Raw genomic sequence first — 18,869 nt, forward strand, 5'->3', positions numbered from 1 at the left:
ATTGGCTGATTAGAAATTTGCGTTAACGAGCAGTTGGACAGGTGTACCTAATAAAGTGGCCGGTGAGTGTGTGTGTGTGTGTATATATATATATATATATATATATATATATATATATATATATATATATATATATATATATATATATAATATGTGTGTGTGTGTGTGTAGTATATTGTCCACACATTCGATTCTGCATTTTCATTCCCACCTAAACTGTAAGTGTTCACACTACACAAAATATTATTATATAAAATATATTATTATTAGTAGTATTAATAGTAGTGATAGTAGTAGTGGTAGTACTAGTATTAACTTTATACAAAAAAACTTTATACAAAAAATCTTCATAATGAAACTCAGCCTCAATATATTTACATTATATACTTGTTTTACATCTCAGAGAAAATAACAGGAAGCATGTTTACATTTTCTCTTCTCTGAATATTTTAAAGCTTAATGAAAGTGCTTATCTTTTTGTTTTGTGGAATAGAAGACACAGCTGTAGACTCATAATGTGAATTCTTTGTTCTGCGATGCCCCAATGGAAAGGGAAGATGGTTGAGATGATGGACCTGGACCTTTAAGTCAGCATAACGCTGTTAGTAATGCTGACATGTGAAGTGTGCCGTCTGAGAAAATACTGCTAGCTATTTATCATCTTCGTATAGCTGATGTATTTTCAGGAGCTGCTGTGACTCATTCTCTATATCTTGAGGCACACTTTGACAAAAAGGGATGATAGAATGCCATCAGTGTGTCTGATGATCAGAGTGTAAAGCAGATGTGAAAAATGCGCTGCAGGCTGATATTAAGGTTACCTTGGTGAAAATGAAGTGGGATCATACACTCGACTCAGCTGATTGAATGCTTCACCCGTCTTTACTGGCATTCTCAAAAGACCATTCACAAACAAATCTAGCCATCACATTATTCCCATGAATTTGGATTTTTAAAAACTACAGCAGGGAATGATTGGATGGATGGATGCAAATCAATAAAAAATGGTTCATACAGTGATCAGAAAGCAGACTTCTGAATTTTATAAGCAGCTGGTGCAAGTATGATGGTTTCTAGCTGCTGATAATTGCAAATTAGCATCCTAGCAAGTTCCCTTACTAGCTAGCTAACAGTGTAACTAAAACCTCAAAAAGAAATTCAAATTAGTTTGCAGGGCTGTCAAGTGTCACGCATTGAGGGTGACAGTCACGCATTTGGGTCTTTTGTCATGCTCTCTTGCCACACATCGTATTTCTCACGGAGAAAAACTTTTTGACTGTTTATCAAATATTTAATATGCCGCAGCACCCAAAATGTATCAGTCCGCACCGCTGTCTCTATGGAACCAGGCAGGAATTAAGCGCGTCTCCCCTGGAGTTCATAGTCGAGCCTGACACTTATCAGCCAATCAAAAAAAAAAGAGGCTACACAATAGCCAATGAGAAATCTTGGTATGATTTAACGCAACAACCAATAAAAAATAAACATATTCATTAGAGAGGGTATTTTCAATGCTCAGATTGAACAAAACCTCAACACGAAACAGCTTGTCTCTGGACGGGACATTGTCCTCAATCATGACCCTAAAAATGTCTGGGCTTGAGCCGAACTGTTTTAAATGGGAGCAACATTACAAATGATAAAGGAGTCCAAAAAGGCAACAAACACTTATAATAAACAGATGTCACACTTGCCTGTCTTCAAAACTTGAGAGCCCTGAGTTTGGTACAGCAAGTGTGAATTCTGTAGCTATTTTCACAGCATACATGAGGAACATAGAAGAAGTGATATCAATAACTATTCTGTCTGCTACCCATCCCCCATTCAATAGATTGAACACAGGGCAGAGTAATTTCTGCCCCAGTGGGCCTCTATTGGTGCTTGTTGTAGATCACATTTTACACCACCATTTTGACATAATAATTACTGTACCAAGCTAAAAATGGAGTGCTGAGAATGCTATGCCACGATTATCCAACAGAATCAATAGATCAATTATTTAAATAGTTGGCCACTCACACGTATAGGGTTGTGACCGAGAACTTTGGATGGATGAGCCGCCACTGGTTTTGATTATCTTTAAGACTCTCACAGAGAAGTGTTAGTGTGTACTTTAGTCTCAATAGGGGTCAATCAGAAAAGTACAGGGTGCAGTCTGTATTGCAGACATTTGGTGTGAACAGAGAAAACACATTTTAGACTACTGTGAGTTAAAAATGGTCTCTTATCATGACCTTGTGACCTCACCAGTTGTATTTATAAAATATCTCCAAGATTTATTGATTGGGATTTTTCACTCACTAACCTGATAGATTTTAAGTAGGTGAAAATGCTGCCCCGTTAAAAATAAATAAATAAATAAACTTAAAAAAAAGAAAGAAAAATAGTAAATTTGTAAAATGATTGGTCAAATTTGCTTATCCTGCACTTTTGGTACCTAAATTGTCCGTATTTGACACGCTCTGTCACAGGCAGTTTATGTTTTTTTATGTGATAGACATGAGAACCATGAAACCAATGTCCATTTAATAAAGAGTGGATCTTGTACCTCCCAGACCAATCAGATTTTATTGACCTATTATGTTTGAATGATTCTTAAACTGATTTGTGAAACTGTATTCGGTTATTGACAGATTTGACGCAATTTATCAAGATCCCTTCCACTAGCAATACTGTTCTACTGGTCATCATAGAGCTAGAGTTTTATTCTTAATTCGTATTCGTATTAATTCTTTAGGAAAGTGAATTTTTTATAGTTTAAGTTTGCTTCCACTGCTCTACAGACAGGAATTTTGTACTTATATCAGAATGAATGGCCACTGAGTCTATAGACCAGGAGGATGGCCAGTGAGTATATATTGCTGTATTGAAGATTTAACATAAATGTTTAAACAGTGCTCTGTGAGGAACACAGTGAGGAACACTCCCCTTGCCATGTTATGCCATGTCTTATTATAACTGACTGTCACTGCTGGTTTAGAGCCTGTCAATGGCTGATGCAAGCTGTAAGAGGCTGATCCATGCTCTACTGAATCTAAAGTTAGTTCCCTCCTGGTCTAGTGGCTTGGATCCTGCACTCTTCCTCCTGTGGCCTGGGATTAATTCCAACCCACTAGGAGTTGCACAAGCAAGTGCACGCTTCGTGCCAGTCCCAAGCCTGGATAATATGGGAGCGATGTGGAATCAGGTGTGAAAACAAATATGTGGAACAATGATCTGCTGTGGCGGCCCCTAAAGGAGCATCCAATAGAAGAACAACTGCACTGGAGTTAATCATGACAGTTCAACTGATATGTCAATCCTCCCAGAACAGGCTGTACACCATTCTAACCTGGAAGGAAGGCTGTGTGAAGGACATTCAATCTATCAATTCTGTCTGAGTTTATTAAATGAGCTCTTGAATGGCCAGTAACCAAATTTTCATGGCCCAAAATTTGTATTCACATTTTTAAATAAAAAAATAATTAATTATTTTAAATAGTTTTTCAGTATGTCTGAAATTATAGACGTAAATCTGAATAATCATGGTGTATGTAGTGCTGCTTTTCAGATAATGGGTCTCTTTTATCAAGGTGGATATGAACAGATTTATGTGTAAATCATTTGTAAGACTGTTTAGATAAGAAATTTCATATTAGTGAAAATCCTGTAAATTAAAAAAAAATGTATATGCTCTTTGTGCTAGTGAGTGTGTGACTGTGTGAAATGTATGCATTTTACTAAATATATCTTAAATGATTTTTTTAAACACACTCTGTAGTGTTTGCCTATATTGTATATAATTTTGTAATGAGTCATATTTTTACTCTCTGTAGGAATCGGCTCTGATTCCTGTCTGGTTTCTTCATGTCATCTCAGGGAGTTTTTTTTCTTGCCATTATCATCTATGGCCTGTTGACTAGTGACCTGATTGCACATCCAGATTTCTGCAAAACAACTTTTGTCTATTATTGAAGAGTATTATACAAAGAAAAGTGCAGTGAAATAAAAGAAATACACCAATTGCATATGCAATAAAGCTACAGCACATGCTATAAATAATGCTCTATTGATTCCTGTTAGAAATATATTGCTGTATTGATTTCTCCATACTGATGCAAGGTGATACAACCCTTTTATATGGCTTCAGTTACCTGTAAACCGTGTTTATGTATTTTTTTTTTTACTGAAGATATTTTTGAATTAAGCTGCTTTTGTGCCCTGTTATATTTACAGTATATAATTCATACATTCATACAGTTTGGTGTAATCTAAGTAAAGTAAATTGAGTCAGATGTAGGAATTATGGAACAGGTTTGGCAAACACAGCATTCATCTATTCAGCTAGCTTGTCAGTATGGGTTCCTAATTACACAAACAATATGAGGCTGCATACATTATAGAGAGAAACACAGTTTGGCAAAGGATTAATGGACAATGGGAAAGCGTATAGTGTATAAAAAACTGCAGGAGTTTAATGCATATTTAATGCATATTAGAGCTTTTGAATCTGTCATATATTATGTAGCTGAGTGACTGTGTCTATGTACTAAGCATTTTAAAAATAGCTGATCATCACAAAGGTGGGTGGTTTTATTGTTCTTCAGAAAGCAAAAAAAAAAAAGTCCAGTTTGAATCTGAATACATTGTTGTCCAAATGCCTCAAAAACAATTCACTATACATGCTTTAATAAAATGTTTAATAAAACTTTATGAAAAAAGGCATTAAGTTGTCATTATATCTACATACAGTATGTGATCCATGAGTGTATAATTACCTCCACCTTATTAGGAGCAGCTGTAAAAAAATATAATTAAAAAATAAAATAATAAAAATAATAATTAAAAAAAGCAAATAATATTTAGATTTTTCAGATTAAACATTTTTAGATGCTGAAATGCTGAAAATCATCAGAACTGAGTAGACCGAGCAGGGAAAATCCTGTACATTCGGACAAAAAGGTTACATCCTACTCGTGATCCAAAGAGTATGTAAATTTACACATAAGAAAATTAACTTGAGTTTTTATCTCAACCGATTAACTTTAAATGCTATAATTTGCAAAGGAGTTGAAAATGACATAAATTCGATATTTTCAAAAACATGAAAATCTTTCTATACCCATTTCATTTTTTATTTTGTTCATATTGATGAAATGAAATACTACAGATTTAAGAATAAAGAGATAAACTGCATCCATTTCAAGACAAATAAAAATAAACTAATGGTTTAATTAAAAACAAATGCGATTAAAGGAAAATAGATGGAGCTGTAAGCGGAGGTGGTGGTGCGAATAGCAAAATTGATAAAACTAAAAATCGCAACTGCTACACTTTATGAAGCAACATATGTTTATTTATTTATTTCTATTTTGAAGGATGAACGCTGGGTAGCAAATCAGCTCCATGGCTAATTAGTCTTAGGATTAATTTTTTTATTTCAAAGAGACCTATATTACTGATCTTGTCAGTATGTGCAGTGACATGTACACTCCCTAGTGCGCTGCACATCCCTTAATGAAAATCCTAGTAATGATGCAGGTTTTTGCACACCAACGCCTCATTATGCGTGTGTAAAAAGTGCACATTTGTAGCATAAGCTATGGGAAATTCAGCCATCTGTGTTATATGAAATAATTTTATTTCACGGCTCGAAGCATGCCATATCGTTCTACTTTTTAAAGATAGCATTGGTGAGAACTCTTGAATTCTCTCTCTGCTGTGACTCTCACTGATAAAAAATGTTTTTAGTCTCGTACCACAGATATAAAAAATCGACACACCCCTGTTAAAATGTCAGGGTTTTGAGATAAATATGTTGTTATCTTTCTTAGTGTAATTAGGTTAAATACAGCTATCTACTTCAATAGCACACCCCTGTGCGTCATCGATTTTGCCACCAGCTGCCTATTTTTACTATTATAATTGTTTTAATTGTGTTACAAGGAGCAATTTCAAACAATCAGATAATCAAGGACGCTACTTCAGTATTCAACTCATACTCTTATACTTCAGTGTTTGCAGAGATTACACTGCCAGATAAAATAAATAAATAAATAAATAAAAAAGAGTTCTTTGCAAGAGTGATGTTTGGCATCAGAGGGACTCGAAGGGATTTTTATTGTTTATTGTGTTTATTGTGTATTTGAAACAATGTTCAGTTACAATTTGATTTAAGAATAAATTGCTAAAAAAAAATGGCTCAAAATATTTGAAAGTTTCAAGTTTCATTTGTTATTTCAGTAAGACAGGAGACAATTTTAGGCATTCAGTGTTTATCTCTAGATTCTTTTCCATAAAGCGCTTGGTGATTTTTCAAATACAACCTCTGTACAGTGAGCTTGTGTCAAAGAGATTGGTTTTGGTTGAGAAATGACATTACCAAAGGATGAATGTCTGGCGAGTCCTAAAAATTAAAGTGGGGGGAAACTGATGCATTGCATAAGAATGCAGATAAATGGTACTGCTTGAAAAAAAAAATTGAAGTTCTATGAATGAGAATGAATCACTATAATCTTGTTGTAGAGGTTACCTCATCTCCTTTGACCTCCCGCATTATCCCTGGACTTAAAGTCCAAACATTAAAATATGGATTTTTTCCCCCATCCTCTGCAGTAACAAAGCAACAAAGCAATCAGTTTGTAGAAAGGTCACAAGCTCACAGTTCAGACATTTGTAGAGGTTTTCTGGATGAGAATGATCTTACCCGGCATTCATCTGTTTAAATGTGTATTTTTTCTGATACGAACTTATCATCACAGCATCAGTGTTGGCTAGGGCTATGATATTATGCTATAATATAAATATAGCGATATGTCACATTATATATATATACCTGCGCTTGTATATCTCCATTCTTATTCATTGCAGCATGTAAAAACTGTATATTTTCCTGTCCTTGTCCTTGTTAAATAATGTAGTTGTTTGTAAAAAGAGCAAAATCAAATTCTCCCTGAACTCTGACAGTTTGTTGGCACTTCCGCAGTGTATTGTAAAAACATATCATGCATTATGGAAAAGATTTTGTTGCATCTTATACCTGCTCAGAAACAAAGTTTTAAGGCACAATGGACTTTAGTATGATTTCCTCTTCACAAAATTGGTCATTGCAGGGTATAAAGCCGTTAAAGTATCCACTGAGTGAAGTTTCCCTTTCTGAACATTTCCACATGAGGTCAAAACACTATTTAAAAAAGAAATTTAATTACGAATGTAAACATTTCAGGTGACAGCAGGCAAACCGACGTCCATGTGGGGAGTGGAGTGTTTGAACATATCTATTGACTAATTCTTGATTGCACTGAAGAGTCATATAGTGCACGCGGACTGTATTCCAAATTGATACATACATAAATACTGGAGATTCTGGTGTGACGGACCTGAAAATAAGGGATGACCTAAAACATGAGGGCAATACAGGATTATCCTCAGGAGACGGTGCATGGGATGTAGGGTTCGATTTCAGTGCTCCAACACAAGTAGTCCACTATAATTTATTGCACTCATTATTATATTACACCAAGGCAAAGTCTGTACAATTACTATGATAAAATATTTCAAGGGAATTGTTTTTCCTCTTTCAATGAGGTGGCAATTAAAAAACTCCAAGAAAGCAGATCTTTGCTTTTATCTACATCTACATTACTTATTCTTGTTTATTAAATTTCCAACCCTCTGTATGAAGCGTCCAAATTTATTTTCATGACCATGTGTATGTTGAGTTATATGGTTGCTCTGATCACTGCTTGTTGTTCCTCTTGTAAGGAAAGAGCTTCTGTTTCTGTCTGATTTATTTATGGACATAGTGGTGCCCTGTCCTGAAGAGGTATTTTTACTCTCAAAGGAGCAAAGAGGCTCAAAACGACTGTACACCCTATTCACTCGAACTTGCTCTTGTGGCCACCGACTTGTGGCGGTGGTCTGTACCAAATTTCTTTTATTCTCCTGACTGTTGGAATACAGCCGATCTGCCGCTTTTACAGACCCATCACCCTGGAGCTCGTCTGTACTAAAACGAGGAGCAGATGATTCTCCGGTCAAGGCAGCATTGTACTGTGTTCCAGAGATCCTCCCATTTGTCCTTTTCAACATGCTGCTGTCACTGGACTTCATAGAAATGGTTGTAGGGCTCTGTCGTTTCTCTGTGTCATCAGAAAGAATGGTGTCAGTGCTGCCACATACTTTAAGGCTTGAATTGTTCTTCCTTTTTGGCGAGCTGTCCCGCTTCTCTGGAATGTTTAGAAGGGATTTGATTTTCTTGGTACCCTTTTTAAAGGGTGATATTACGCTTGGTTTGTTCTGGTTGATATCCTCCACTTCTAGACCTGTTGCTGATACGGTCCTTAAGGGAGGTTCTTGCCACATAGAGTGTTGCACATTGTTGCTTTCAGCTGTTTTGACATCATAATGTGAGAGGGATCTCTGGTCCTCATTGAGGTTTTGGGTATATCCTCCACTTATTGAGTTCTCAAGAACCGGACCTTTGTCTGTTTCATTTCTCGACAGGTGTGCATACAGATGGCTGGAAGGTTCTTTATTATTACTATTATTGTATGTATTATGCCGAGGGTCTGCTACACTGTGCCTTTTGTACAAATTGTCTTGTGGGAGCTCAGGCTCTTTAACATTAAATCGATTTTTAGCTCTGCCAAGGCTAGCATATAGTATCTCTCGTCCTGAGCCAAAGCCAAAGTTTTTTCCAGAGTGCTCTGGGACCTGTATACTCCGTCTCTTTAACATAAATTCATCAGGTTGGGCTCGATTGTCCCGTAAATCTGCTTGGTTCCATTGTGTTGAATAGTACTGTGAACCTGGCTGTATTCCAAATTGATCCTCACGGAGTACTGATGATATGGAATCATTTGTGTAATTGTTGGGTTCTGAATCCTCTGGGATAATGGACCTGAATACCAGGGATGACCTAAGACGAGAAGGCATCACAGGAACAGGTTTGTTGTCCATCTCGTATTGGTCAAGATATTCATATGGTTCTCCAATGGGTGCGTCACAGTTTTTGAGGTAGGATTCTATCCTCCATGTGCGCAGAAATGACTTGGAGGTACTTGCCAAACTTGGCATGGTCTGCTGTATCGAATGCACCTGTTTATCATGACCATGGTAGGACTGGCGATAGTTAGCTGTCCTGTTAAGGAAGTTTAATCTTGTGCTTCCATAGGGGTTCTCCATAAGAGTAGGATGGTTTCCTCCATAGCCCCTGATGTCTTCAGCCACATTCCAGTTACTGCTGCCATACCTGGACTGCTGAATGATATGTGCGGGCTCTCGGGGTTCCCCTGCATAGCTGTGCCGCTTGTTGAACTCCAGTGCATCTTGAAGAAATCTACTATGGTGAGGGATGGGAAGCTCTTCCCGTACGCCCCTAATGCCTGCTTGTCTCTCACAGGTTTGGCGATATACAGAGTCAAGTGTGTGCCTCAAGTGATCCTTTCTTTCAAAAGCTCGGATGGGACGACCAAGGTAATTCTCAGTTTTGCCATTCATCCATCGATCTGACAAGATGTCCTGAAACTGGAACTCGACTGGAATATTGGAGCGGGCGTAAAGAGTCCGGAACTCCTCGTCGTAAGACTCCACTAACTCTCCTGTTATGACTTGAACCATATTCAGGTGGATCTTTTCACAGGACCACATGAGACTGTGAAGGACAGTGTAAGAACATTTAACAAATGAATTAATTAAATACGGTAGAAAATTTTGATAGAAAGTATAAATGAAATGACAAGCTAAGAAAGTACTGTATGTATGCACAGGGCTGCCAACTTTTGAGTTCAGCTTATCGTGAGATTTGGGGCAGGGCTTTGGTTATGGGGGAGTGGCTTATGGAGGGGCGTGGCTTGGCGTGCAAAAAAATACAAACACAAAATCCTTGCATTAGCAGAAGTGTATTAAGTATATATTGATTGTCAAAGTATTTGGTATCTGTACAGAATTTCTTGGGAGATTTACATTACATTTAATTTTCATTTAGTTTACATTTAAACATTTTACAGAAATAGAAATAGTGTCTTTTCCTGCTGCTTCTCAGGGTCACAGAACTTCTTGGAGCTCTTGATAAGCTGCCCACATTGATACAAGCGTTCTTTTCTTGCCTGTCCCTGACACTTTAGATAACATCCTATAACTGAAAATTCTAATTTATCCATACTGACACCACCACCAGTCAGATATCTGGACATGATTGAGGAGTTGTGATTGATATAAATAAAATCATTTTAATATGGGATGTCGTTGACTTGACATTCTGTTCTTAGAAAACAATAATTAACATTAACTACTAGGCATGTACAGATATTTGTCATCTGGAAATGCTTTTGTACTGTTTTTTACGATAAAGTTATGTAAAATAACTGCTCAGTGCTGCAAAACAAACAACTCTGCTAATGCTAACTTAATTCTATATAAATTATATAACACACAGGCCTATTAGTTACTAGCCTAAACTGGACGGAGACACGGAGTGCCATGTAACTCGCTGACCTGCCTGCGTTCATGAATCACACGGTGCAGATGGGAGGGAGAACGGCTGACTACACAGTTTATGGGAATAAATCGTGTATGTCCCTCATAATTGTCACAAAAAACTCACTACACTGTCTGTCTGGTCTCTCTGCACGTTGCTTTGTGAGATCATGCGGCACGTTTTTTTTTCCTCACTGCTGCACGAGTCTGCGTGAGAATATGGCGATGTGGCGTGAGAGCGTGAGAGTTGGGTCAATTGCGTGAGTCGTGAGTTGGCAGCCCTGGTATGCATATTGATTATAAAAATGCAAGCATGCTTGCTAAGCCCATACTATTGTGAAGTGTAGGTATAGCTAGCTTAATGATCTAGCAATGCACATAGTGATAACAAATGAATACACTGGAGAATGAATGTAGGGGTAATACAGGAAATACATAATATTTCACACATTATTTTTTTATTTCCCTCCAAAAATCGCTTCATGATGATCAATCAATTATTTGCACGATACACACAAGCTATACAAAGTACTATTTTAGTATTTGCTACAGTCTGTTGCTATTCAAACTAAAGCGTTATACGGAAATGAGAATGCAGTCTTTCCTAAGTTTTTCTTGTGAAATAGTTTTAGGATTTCCTTCACGTACATGTGCAATATGACAGTCAAAAATGCAAAGCCATGGGGTATGGAACGCAAGGCCACAGAAATGACACACATTCCAGGAGATAATGCTAAGCTATTTTATATATTCAAATATATATTGAGTCTCCAAACAATAACCTCAGGGGTTGTTTGTCTCATTTACAGTACAATGTAACTTCAGGATTTATTCATTATTTTTAAGTGTGTTTTACATTTTTAAGCCTTATTAATTATGTATGCCTTGATGCCTTTTACTAACTTACCTGTATGATCCAAAAAATACTGTTTGGCAGTCAACTAGGAGAAATTTCTGTCCCATGGCTCCACGGAATTTAGCTCCTGATTTGCAAACATACTCCTGACCTTGCACTGTGCGCACCCTCATGTTCTGCAGACAAGACAAGTTTTCTTTAAAGATTCAAGAATTTACACTCGCAGATACAGGTCAAGAGCTTCTGTTCATTTTCACAACAAACAACAGAATAGGTGAGAACAGAAAAATGTGATCTCAGTGACTTTGCCCTTGGCATGGTACAGTAGTTAGTGTCATATGGGCTGATTTGAGTATGCCAGGACTGCAGATCTTCTGTGATTTACTGTAGGGTTCTAAAGGTTACACGGCACAGTGTGGTGTGAAAAACAAAAAACATCCAGTAAACAACAAAAAAAAATGACTTGGTGTTGAGAGGATAATAGCCAGACTGGGTTGAGTTGACTAAAACATTTAACTCTTTATAACCTTGGTGAGCAGAAAAGCATCTCAGAATACACAACTTGTTATACTTTGAGGCAGTTGAAGTTTGGAAGTTTCTGGTATTTTCCAATTTTCAGCTGTGTAGATTCTGCAAATTTATGCATTGTGCTTCAGACACTTGACAGGCTGTTGAATGTGCAGGTGTTCCTAATAACATGGTTCAGAGAGAGAGAAGCTGTTGAATGCTTTGGCAAAGTCTCTGCAAATTTATTCACAATTATGAGCATAGATATCTTGTCACACAGATGTGCAATTTTATCCAGTTGTGTCAGTTTGTGGAGGGTTCTGATGGTTCTGAGTTTGTGGCTAGGGACAAGAGATATTTTTCTCTATTCTAATGATCAGCGGGGGCACGGTGGCTTAGTGGTTAGCACGTTCGCCTCACACCTCCAGGGTTGGGGGTTCGATTCCCGCCTCCGCCTTGTGTGTGTGGAGTTTGCATGTTCTCCCTGTGCCCCAGAGGTAGTTCGGATAAGCGGTAGAAAATGAATGAATGAATAATGATCAGCATGAGCATAAGAAAAGACAACGCATAATCGGTAGAGGTAAAAAGATTAGAACAGGATATATTGTTCTGAACACGACTGAGAGGAACTGTGGTTAACATCTGGTTCAAATTGGTTGTGGATCATATAGAGGGTGATATAAAATAACCCAACAGAGTTTTACTGACATTACATCATGGACAAGCGTATAAAGAACATATAATCCCGGAAGACTCTTCCAGAGCTAAGGATTATATATTGCTCATGAATTATATATTCAAATGACAAACATGAGAAGAGCCATAGAGGAGGATTTCAAACCTATCATCCAAAAACAGCCAATGAAATTGGAAGTTGTTTAACAGACATGGTAGATAAGTCAACTTTACTTCATTCCACTAGTAACTATTACAATTACCACAAGGCAATGCACAAGGCGCAACTATTTTAAGCTACTGGAGTGTCATTTCTAAAAAAAAATCCATCATTCCGCTGCTAGCTTCTGATCATCCAACTAGAGAGGAAAGGATTTTTTTATCTACCACTTAAAAAAGAAACAGTAATGTGATGTTACTTTTGTTCTTGTTTGAAAGAAAATCTGGCATTCTGTGAATCTTATCTAAGACAAGCCTTGAAAGGAACAAGGACAAGCACACACATATATATATTATTAATGAGAAAGTGTATGAAGTTCTGTGTCAAAGAAATGAAAAATTATGGTTGAGACCATTGAATAAAAAATTTCACATGAACTATGTATTAAATAGCAGAAATATAAATATAACTGAATGTAATGTGAAAGTTTACTCACCCTGAGTTTTTGAATTTGAATGTCAAGATTTGCCGTCATATTGAGAAAGCTTTTCAAATGGCTGTGATCCAAAAGGATGTACACAGGAATGCCTCGGATTGACGCGTCGACTACCTCTTTAAAAATGTCTACATCGGTAAACACATCCATGGCGATTGCAATGACCTGTGTTAGAACAAAACAGATAGCATTCATTTTCATTCCACTCCAACAATTCGGACTATTCTGTTTCGACCATGAACTAAAATCCAAATAAAAATCGATTTTAATTCCAGGTTGTAATGCAGGGTGGGAGTGAATACTTTTGCAAGTTATTTTTTCATGATAGCCAGCATGGTCGTGGTGAAGAAGGTTGGGTAGATTAAGGTAATAACTTTTCATCAGACCTTGCATCTTACCGCAATTCCAGCATCACTCCATTCAAGCTTCAACAAGTAGAAGTTGATGAGTTGATGAAGCTTTAGCACAAAAGCCTTACAGCACCACACCCTGTGGTATTTCACATGTTTCCATTATCAAGGTCATGGAAAGTACTAGAAATTGCATAATCAAACTATATAAATTAGTAATTAAGAGTCATTTTCACTCCTACATAAAATTAGCACTGCTGGGTGCCACAGGATACAGAACACACAGATTTAATGTGAAAGTGTTTGCATGTGCAATGAAGTAAAGGCAAAATGACAGCAAAGTACAGTACCTTGATTTAATTGCTTTAAATTCAAATAGTCCCTAGTATGCACAGTATATGAAGAATACAAAACCTGGTAATCGGTTTCCAAAAAACATCACAAGAGTTATTTGTTTATTACAACAGACTACCAAGACTTTCTTGTCTGGCAAAAAACAGAAACATTTTCACTGGTGTTAATTTGCCTACAATTCTTAGTTCCAGTTCAAAAGCAATAAGGCAGAATGGTTGTTCCTTGGGATGTTACATGTAATATATCTAAAACACCACCTTTCCTGTAATATTTTATTCTCAGGAAATCACTCATGATGCTCAGTATGTTACCCATTTCATCGTTTTTCAAATCCTCAGTGCAGTTCCATCTTATTTCCACAGTAGCCCAGAATCCATGATACAGTATCTCAACCTTATCTCATGAGAAGGTCATAGGAATTTCATATGCATCAAGTTGTCAGAAAATTTAAGGATGTTAACCTGAACCGTAACCTTAAACTTTATATATTTTTTATGTCTTGATCTTTGCTGATCTTTCTGAATCTTCGAGTGCCAAACAACCACATGTATCTATTTCACTCTATGCAATTTCCTTGTTAGTGACAATCGGGTGAATGTGGATGGATGTCTGACTCTTCGTAATGACCACTGAAAATTCTGTCAATCGTGACAGAATGCACTCTGTCCCAAAAAACCTGGATCCTGGAAACACACTGACATACTGATAGGTTGTCATGTTTGCGAGCTGTAAAGTGGGAACTTCATTATGTCAGCCATTAAAAAGTTATTAAGTGCAAGGATACAATCAGCACATAACTTTGGTAAATAGACTTTCCCTCAAAGTAAAAGCACATTTCTTTATCAGCATATCTGATTCATCCTCCACTGAAATTCCCTTGAATTGCCAGTGAAGTCCACTCACTACACAAACGAACTTCTAATCTTTTATCATTAAGTGCCGTGAGACAAACTTAGCTCTATTAAAAAAAAATAATAATAATAAATAAACAAAGCTCACAACTCACACCCTGGTAGCACTGCCCAAAAAAAAAATCTGTATGTATATGTTGTCAAGCAGGGTTCTTCCAGCCACACCCAGATAGCTTAAGAAAGGGTGTGGATCGGATGAACTATTCAACGCTTCATTTACTTTCTTCTTCTTCTTTGCTGAATATGTTTAGTAAACTTTAAGTGAAATCTGTTTGCAACTCTCACTGCTTTTTAATTCACATACACTGTCTGGCTCCTACTGATTGATCACTTCCTTTTAATAATAGCATGATTTAGAGTTAATTCAGAGGTTAACGCTTATAAATAAAATTTCCACAGTGAGGGTTGTGTGTTGACTCTTCACTCACAAAGCAAACAGGGACCTTCGGGGTTGTTTAACAATGCAACATGCCGTGCAGTCAGTCGGTAGGACACTGCAAAAACATATGCTGCTATTTGGTTAGCAGCATGTGTGGCAAATGCATGATATTAGCTAACAACCCGATTTCCAAACATGGGGCTAACAATGTAGTTACTCCAGGAGATAAAATGAGGTAAAATGTTTTCCCAGAGCAAGAGTAAACATGCCATTGATGTCTTGTCAGCTTAATTGATTTCTTGCAGGTCAAACAGTTCAGGACCCAAAAGATTCATTATGCATTTGACCCTATTTTGTGAACACTTTACTCTTTATATCTTTGCTAACGCCTGGGACATACGTGCTACAGCCGTCATCCTTATATTTTTGAAAATTTCTTGACATTGTTTTCCTAAAAATCTCTGTTAATTTAAAGATTTGAATATAGGCATGTAGACAATACATTTGTCTATTTTTTTACATCTCACTATTTAGCTCCATTTAGATATCTCAGTGGTTGAAAACTGGGACACTGCCCCATGTTTTGTCTATGAATATTTCCGTTTAAGGAGCAGCAACAGATGCCATGATTTATAACAAATAATTACTATTCATTCTAATACATTTCTGCAAACAGGGAAAGCAGGTTTATCCTTTCATTGGACTCTCCCACTATACAGGGCTGCATGAAACCTGGAACCTGGACACCCGAGACCTGTGTGCCACTGCAGGCACAGTCGTACACAGTTACACAGCCATTCACAGACTACGGACAATTTAGAGATAGCAAAGCCTACAGCACATGTCTTTGGACTGGGGGACAAAATAACCAAACCACACGGAGGAAATGAAAACTCCACAGGGTGGAGGCAGGAACCAAACCCCCCCATTCCAGCGATTCAAGGCAAATGTATTAACCATTAAGTCACTATGCCCCACAGAATTTTCTTTGGGGTGGTTTGAGGTCTTTTAAGTTGTTTTTGATGTGTATTTGTGTAGGATGAAATGTTTTGCTGAAACAGCAACATTGCCATTAATAAAAATCCATCTAAAACTGCTCAAAATAGGTCAAGGAAATGAATAACATCATGTTTAACTGGTCAATCTGAAAATTCATAATACATAGACCTTTTTTTTTTTATCTGTGGCTGTGTTGGTATTTAACAACGTCCTGCCCCAACAGAATTTATGGTCACGAATCGCTGTTGATACACATCTAAAATGAAATGCCAGTAAACACAAAGACACTTGTTTGGGCAAGCAGAGTGCACTTCTACCTCATGCCTCCATTACCTGTCTGGCATCTTGGATATGTCTCCTCAGTGATTCCTTGATGGTGGGACTGTTTAACCTGGGTGGATGGTAAAGGATGTTTATGTTGGTCTGGAATCTGTTATGCATGACCTCTGGCCAACCGAGATCCAGGTCTGGGGGAGGAGCATCAGAATCTGTGGGCCAGTATGTCCCTGTGGAGTTGTCCCTGGTGCTGTCAACATCCTCTTCGTCCTCACTGACAGCTAGTTGTTCTGTATTCTGAGTTATGAAGTCAATTTCTTCCTCAGAAAGGAAGCTTGCGATTTTCTCAGCATGGAGGAATTCCTGATATACTTGTTTGCCACCACTGACCAGAACGTCAATAGCTAACCGATAAGCTTCCTTATAATGTGGCAGGATGTAATCCTCAGGGCTGAAGTCCTCTTTCAAGGATGAGAGCAAAGATAGATTGGATTCCATTATGCCTGGGCCTTGGATCAGCTCTCCTCAAAACGGTAGAACAGCAGCTGATACCTGGTGACAGAGAGCATTTGGTTTCATTTATTTATTTTTTTGTTTAGACAGAAAGAAAGATAATCTTTTCAATTAAAACCACATCACAATTCTGTGGTTTTAGTTCAAAGTGCCCCATTATTCATGTTCTAATTTCCATCATGTTTCAACAAATGAAACATCTATATTGTCCTATACCTTCATCATCTTGAAAATTAATGGGATGGTGAGCATTTAAAAAAAAAAAATACAAAGGAAAAATAAACAACAACTGTTAAAGATATGGTTCACTGGTATTGCCTCATGGCCACAGCATACACGGAAAACTTGCTCAGCCAGGTTCCAGTAAAGGTGTTTCATGGAATACGGCTCTGAATACAAAAGATTAAAAAACAGTTCTGCAGTTAACGAGCAACAGTAGCAACCTAGTAATACACTCCCCTGAACTAAATGCTGTACAAACCATAAGCTACCTGAGTAGACACTGCTACTTAGTCTGTGCAAACTATGTAAAGAACGCTACCCCTGATTAGACGCTAATCGCTAGCCCAGCTGTTCAGCCCCCACAGTTTTTGAATTATTACCCACTGTTTCTGCACTGCATTAGAAAATGAAAAAGATTTACTCAGCGTCCCCATCTTTGACTTGGTCCACGTCAAGAAGTCATTGCAAAGATGAATTTACAAATTTTGATATCATTTAATTTCTATTAACAACATAGGAAATTTGTAAAACAATGGAGTAAACTTACAAACTAAATAAATAGCTACCATAGTCTCATAGTATAAACCACTTAACACACATTTGTGCTAGGTAAAGATACTTGAAAAGATAATGACATCAATTTCTTCAGCTTTAGATGAATTGTGAGCGCGCCTGTTAACGTGCAAAGCCTGATAATTGCGGGTAAACAATGCACCTGTACAAAACAATTTTTTTTAGAAGATTTTCATAAGTTCATAACTGGCTCCGCAAGAATAGCGGCTAAATGGACTTATGTAAGGAAGACTGAAATAATTGTATATTCTGACAGCAAAGTTATTTCTTTATAACTTGCTTGAACAGTGTTACAGCTAATGGTAATAGTTAGCTCATAAAACATACATAGTCCATAGATTCCTTGTTAAATGTATGTTATTGGCAGGATGGTTAAATGCATTAAGTATTTACAGTAAGATACCCACGTGCCATTTGTGTACCCAAACTTATAACTTACTTGAACTGTCAGTCACAGGAAAATCCTTTAGAGTTGCAGGTAATGCATTTCTATCCAGTTCAAATCCAGTACTAATAGACATTAGAAGTAGGTAAAGTAAGCAGGAATCTTTACCGCCTGCGAGTGACTGCAGAGAAAAAAATGAACTGGAGGTGTCACAACTTGAAAAGTGCTGAGAACAAAAATGGGTGGGGATTCGTAAAACTGTAACCTTCTCCCTGGCCACAGGCAACAGAGCTGTTTGAGCCACTCTTAGCCACACCTCTGTGTCTCGTTCCTTCTTTATACCCCCCCCCCCCCCCCATAACTTGCCTCCGCCTTTGCATGAAAAACAGACCAGAGTTCACTTAGATACTAGTAGATGATTCTTCTGCTCCACTTATATACATTTTTTTGCTATTTTTCTGACTAAACACTCTGAACTTTGTCGTTATGATATGCAGTGGCATGCTGCATCTTGTTTTAGATGTTTATTTTCTTTGTACTGGATGAACAGATGGATGTGTATGAAGTAGGGGCAAATACTGGGAGCTTTGTATGTATTGTGTTAGATTTTGTTTGAGTACAAACTGAATATTGAAAAAAAAAATTTGAATGAATTTAAAAAAAAAAAACTTCAAGTAATGCTGAGGAACATTCAACATTTTGATAAACAACCGTTAAAATAAACGTCATTTCTCAAGAAGACAAACATTGAATAA

At 37.2% G+C, this 18,869-nt stretch overlaps 1 protein-coding gene across 1 annotated transcript; it reads right to left on the minus strand.

The window, feature by feature from the left end:
* Positions 1-5,231: 5,231 nt before the first annotated feature.
* Positions 5,232-18,324, minus strand: fam83b (family with sequence similarity 83 member B). The gene is made up of 5 exons (XM_060871893.1): positions 18,169-18,324; positions 16,479-16,973; positions 13,153-13,317; positions 11,366-11,490; positions 5,232-9,634 (listed from the first exon to the last, which is right to left on the minus strand). The coding sequence occupies exons 2-5, from the start codon at positions 16,917-16,919 to the stop codon at positions 7,621-7,623; spliced, it is 2,745 nt and encodes a 914-aa protein (XP_060727876.1). The 5' UTR covers positions 16,920-16,973; positions 18,169-18,324; the 3' UTR covers positions 5,232-7,620.
* Between the last annotated feature and the right edge of the window lie 545 nt (positions 18,325-18,869).

Source organism: Tachysurus vachellii, chromosome 6 (assembly GCF_030014155.1).
Source record: "Tachysurus vachellii isolate PV-2020 chromosome 6, HZAU_Pvac_v1, whole genome shotgun sequence".
Taxonomy (NCBI): Eukaryota; Metazoa; Chordata; class Actinopteri; order Siluriformes; family Bagridae; genus Tachysurus; species Tachysurus vachellii.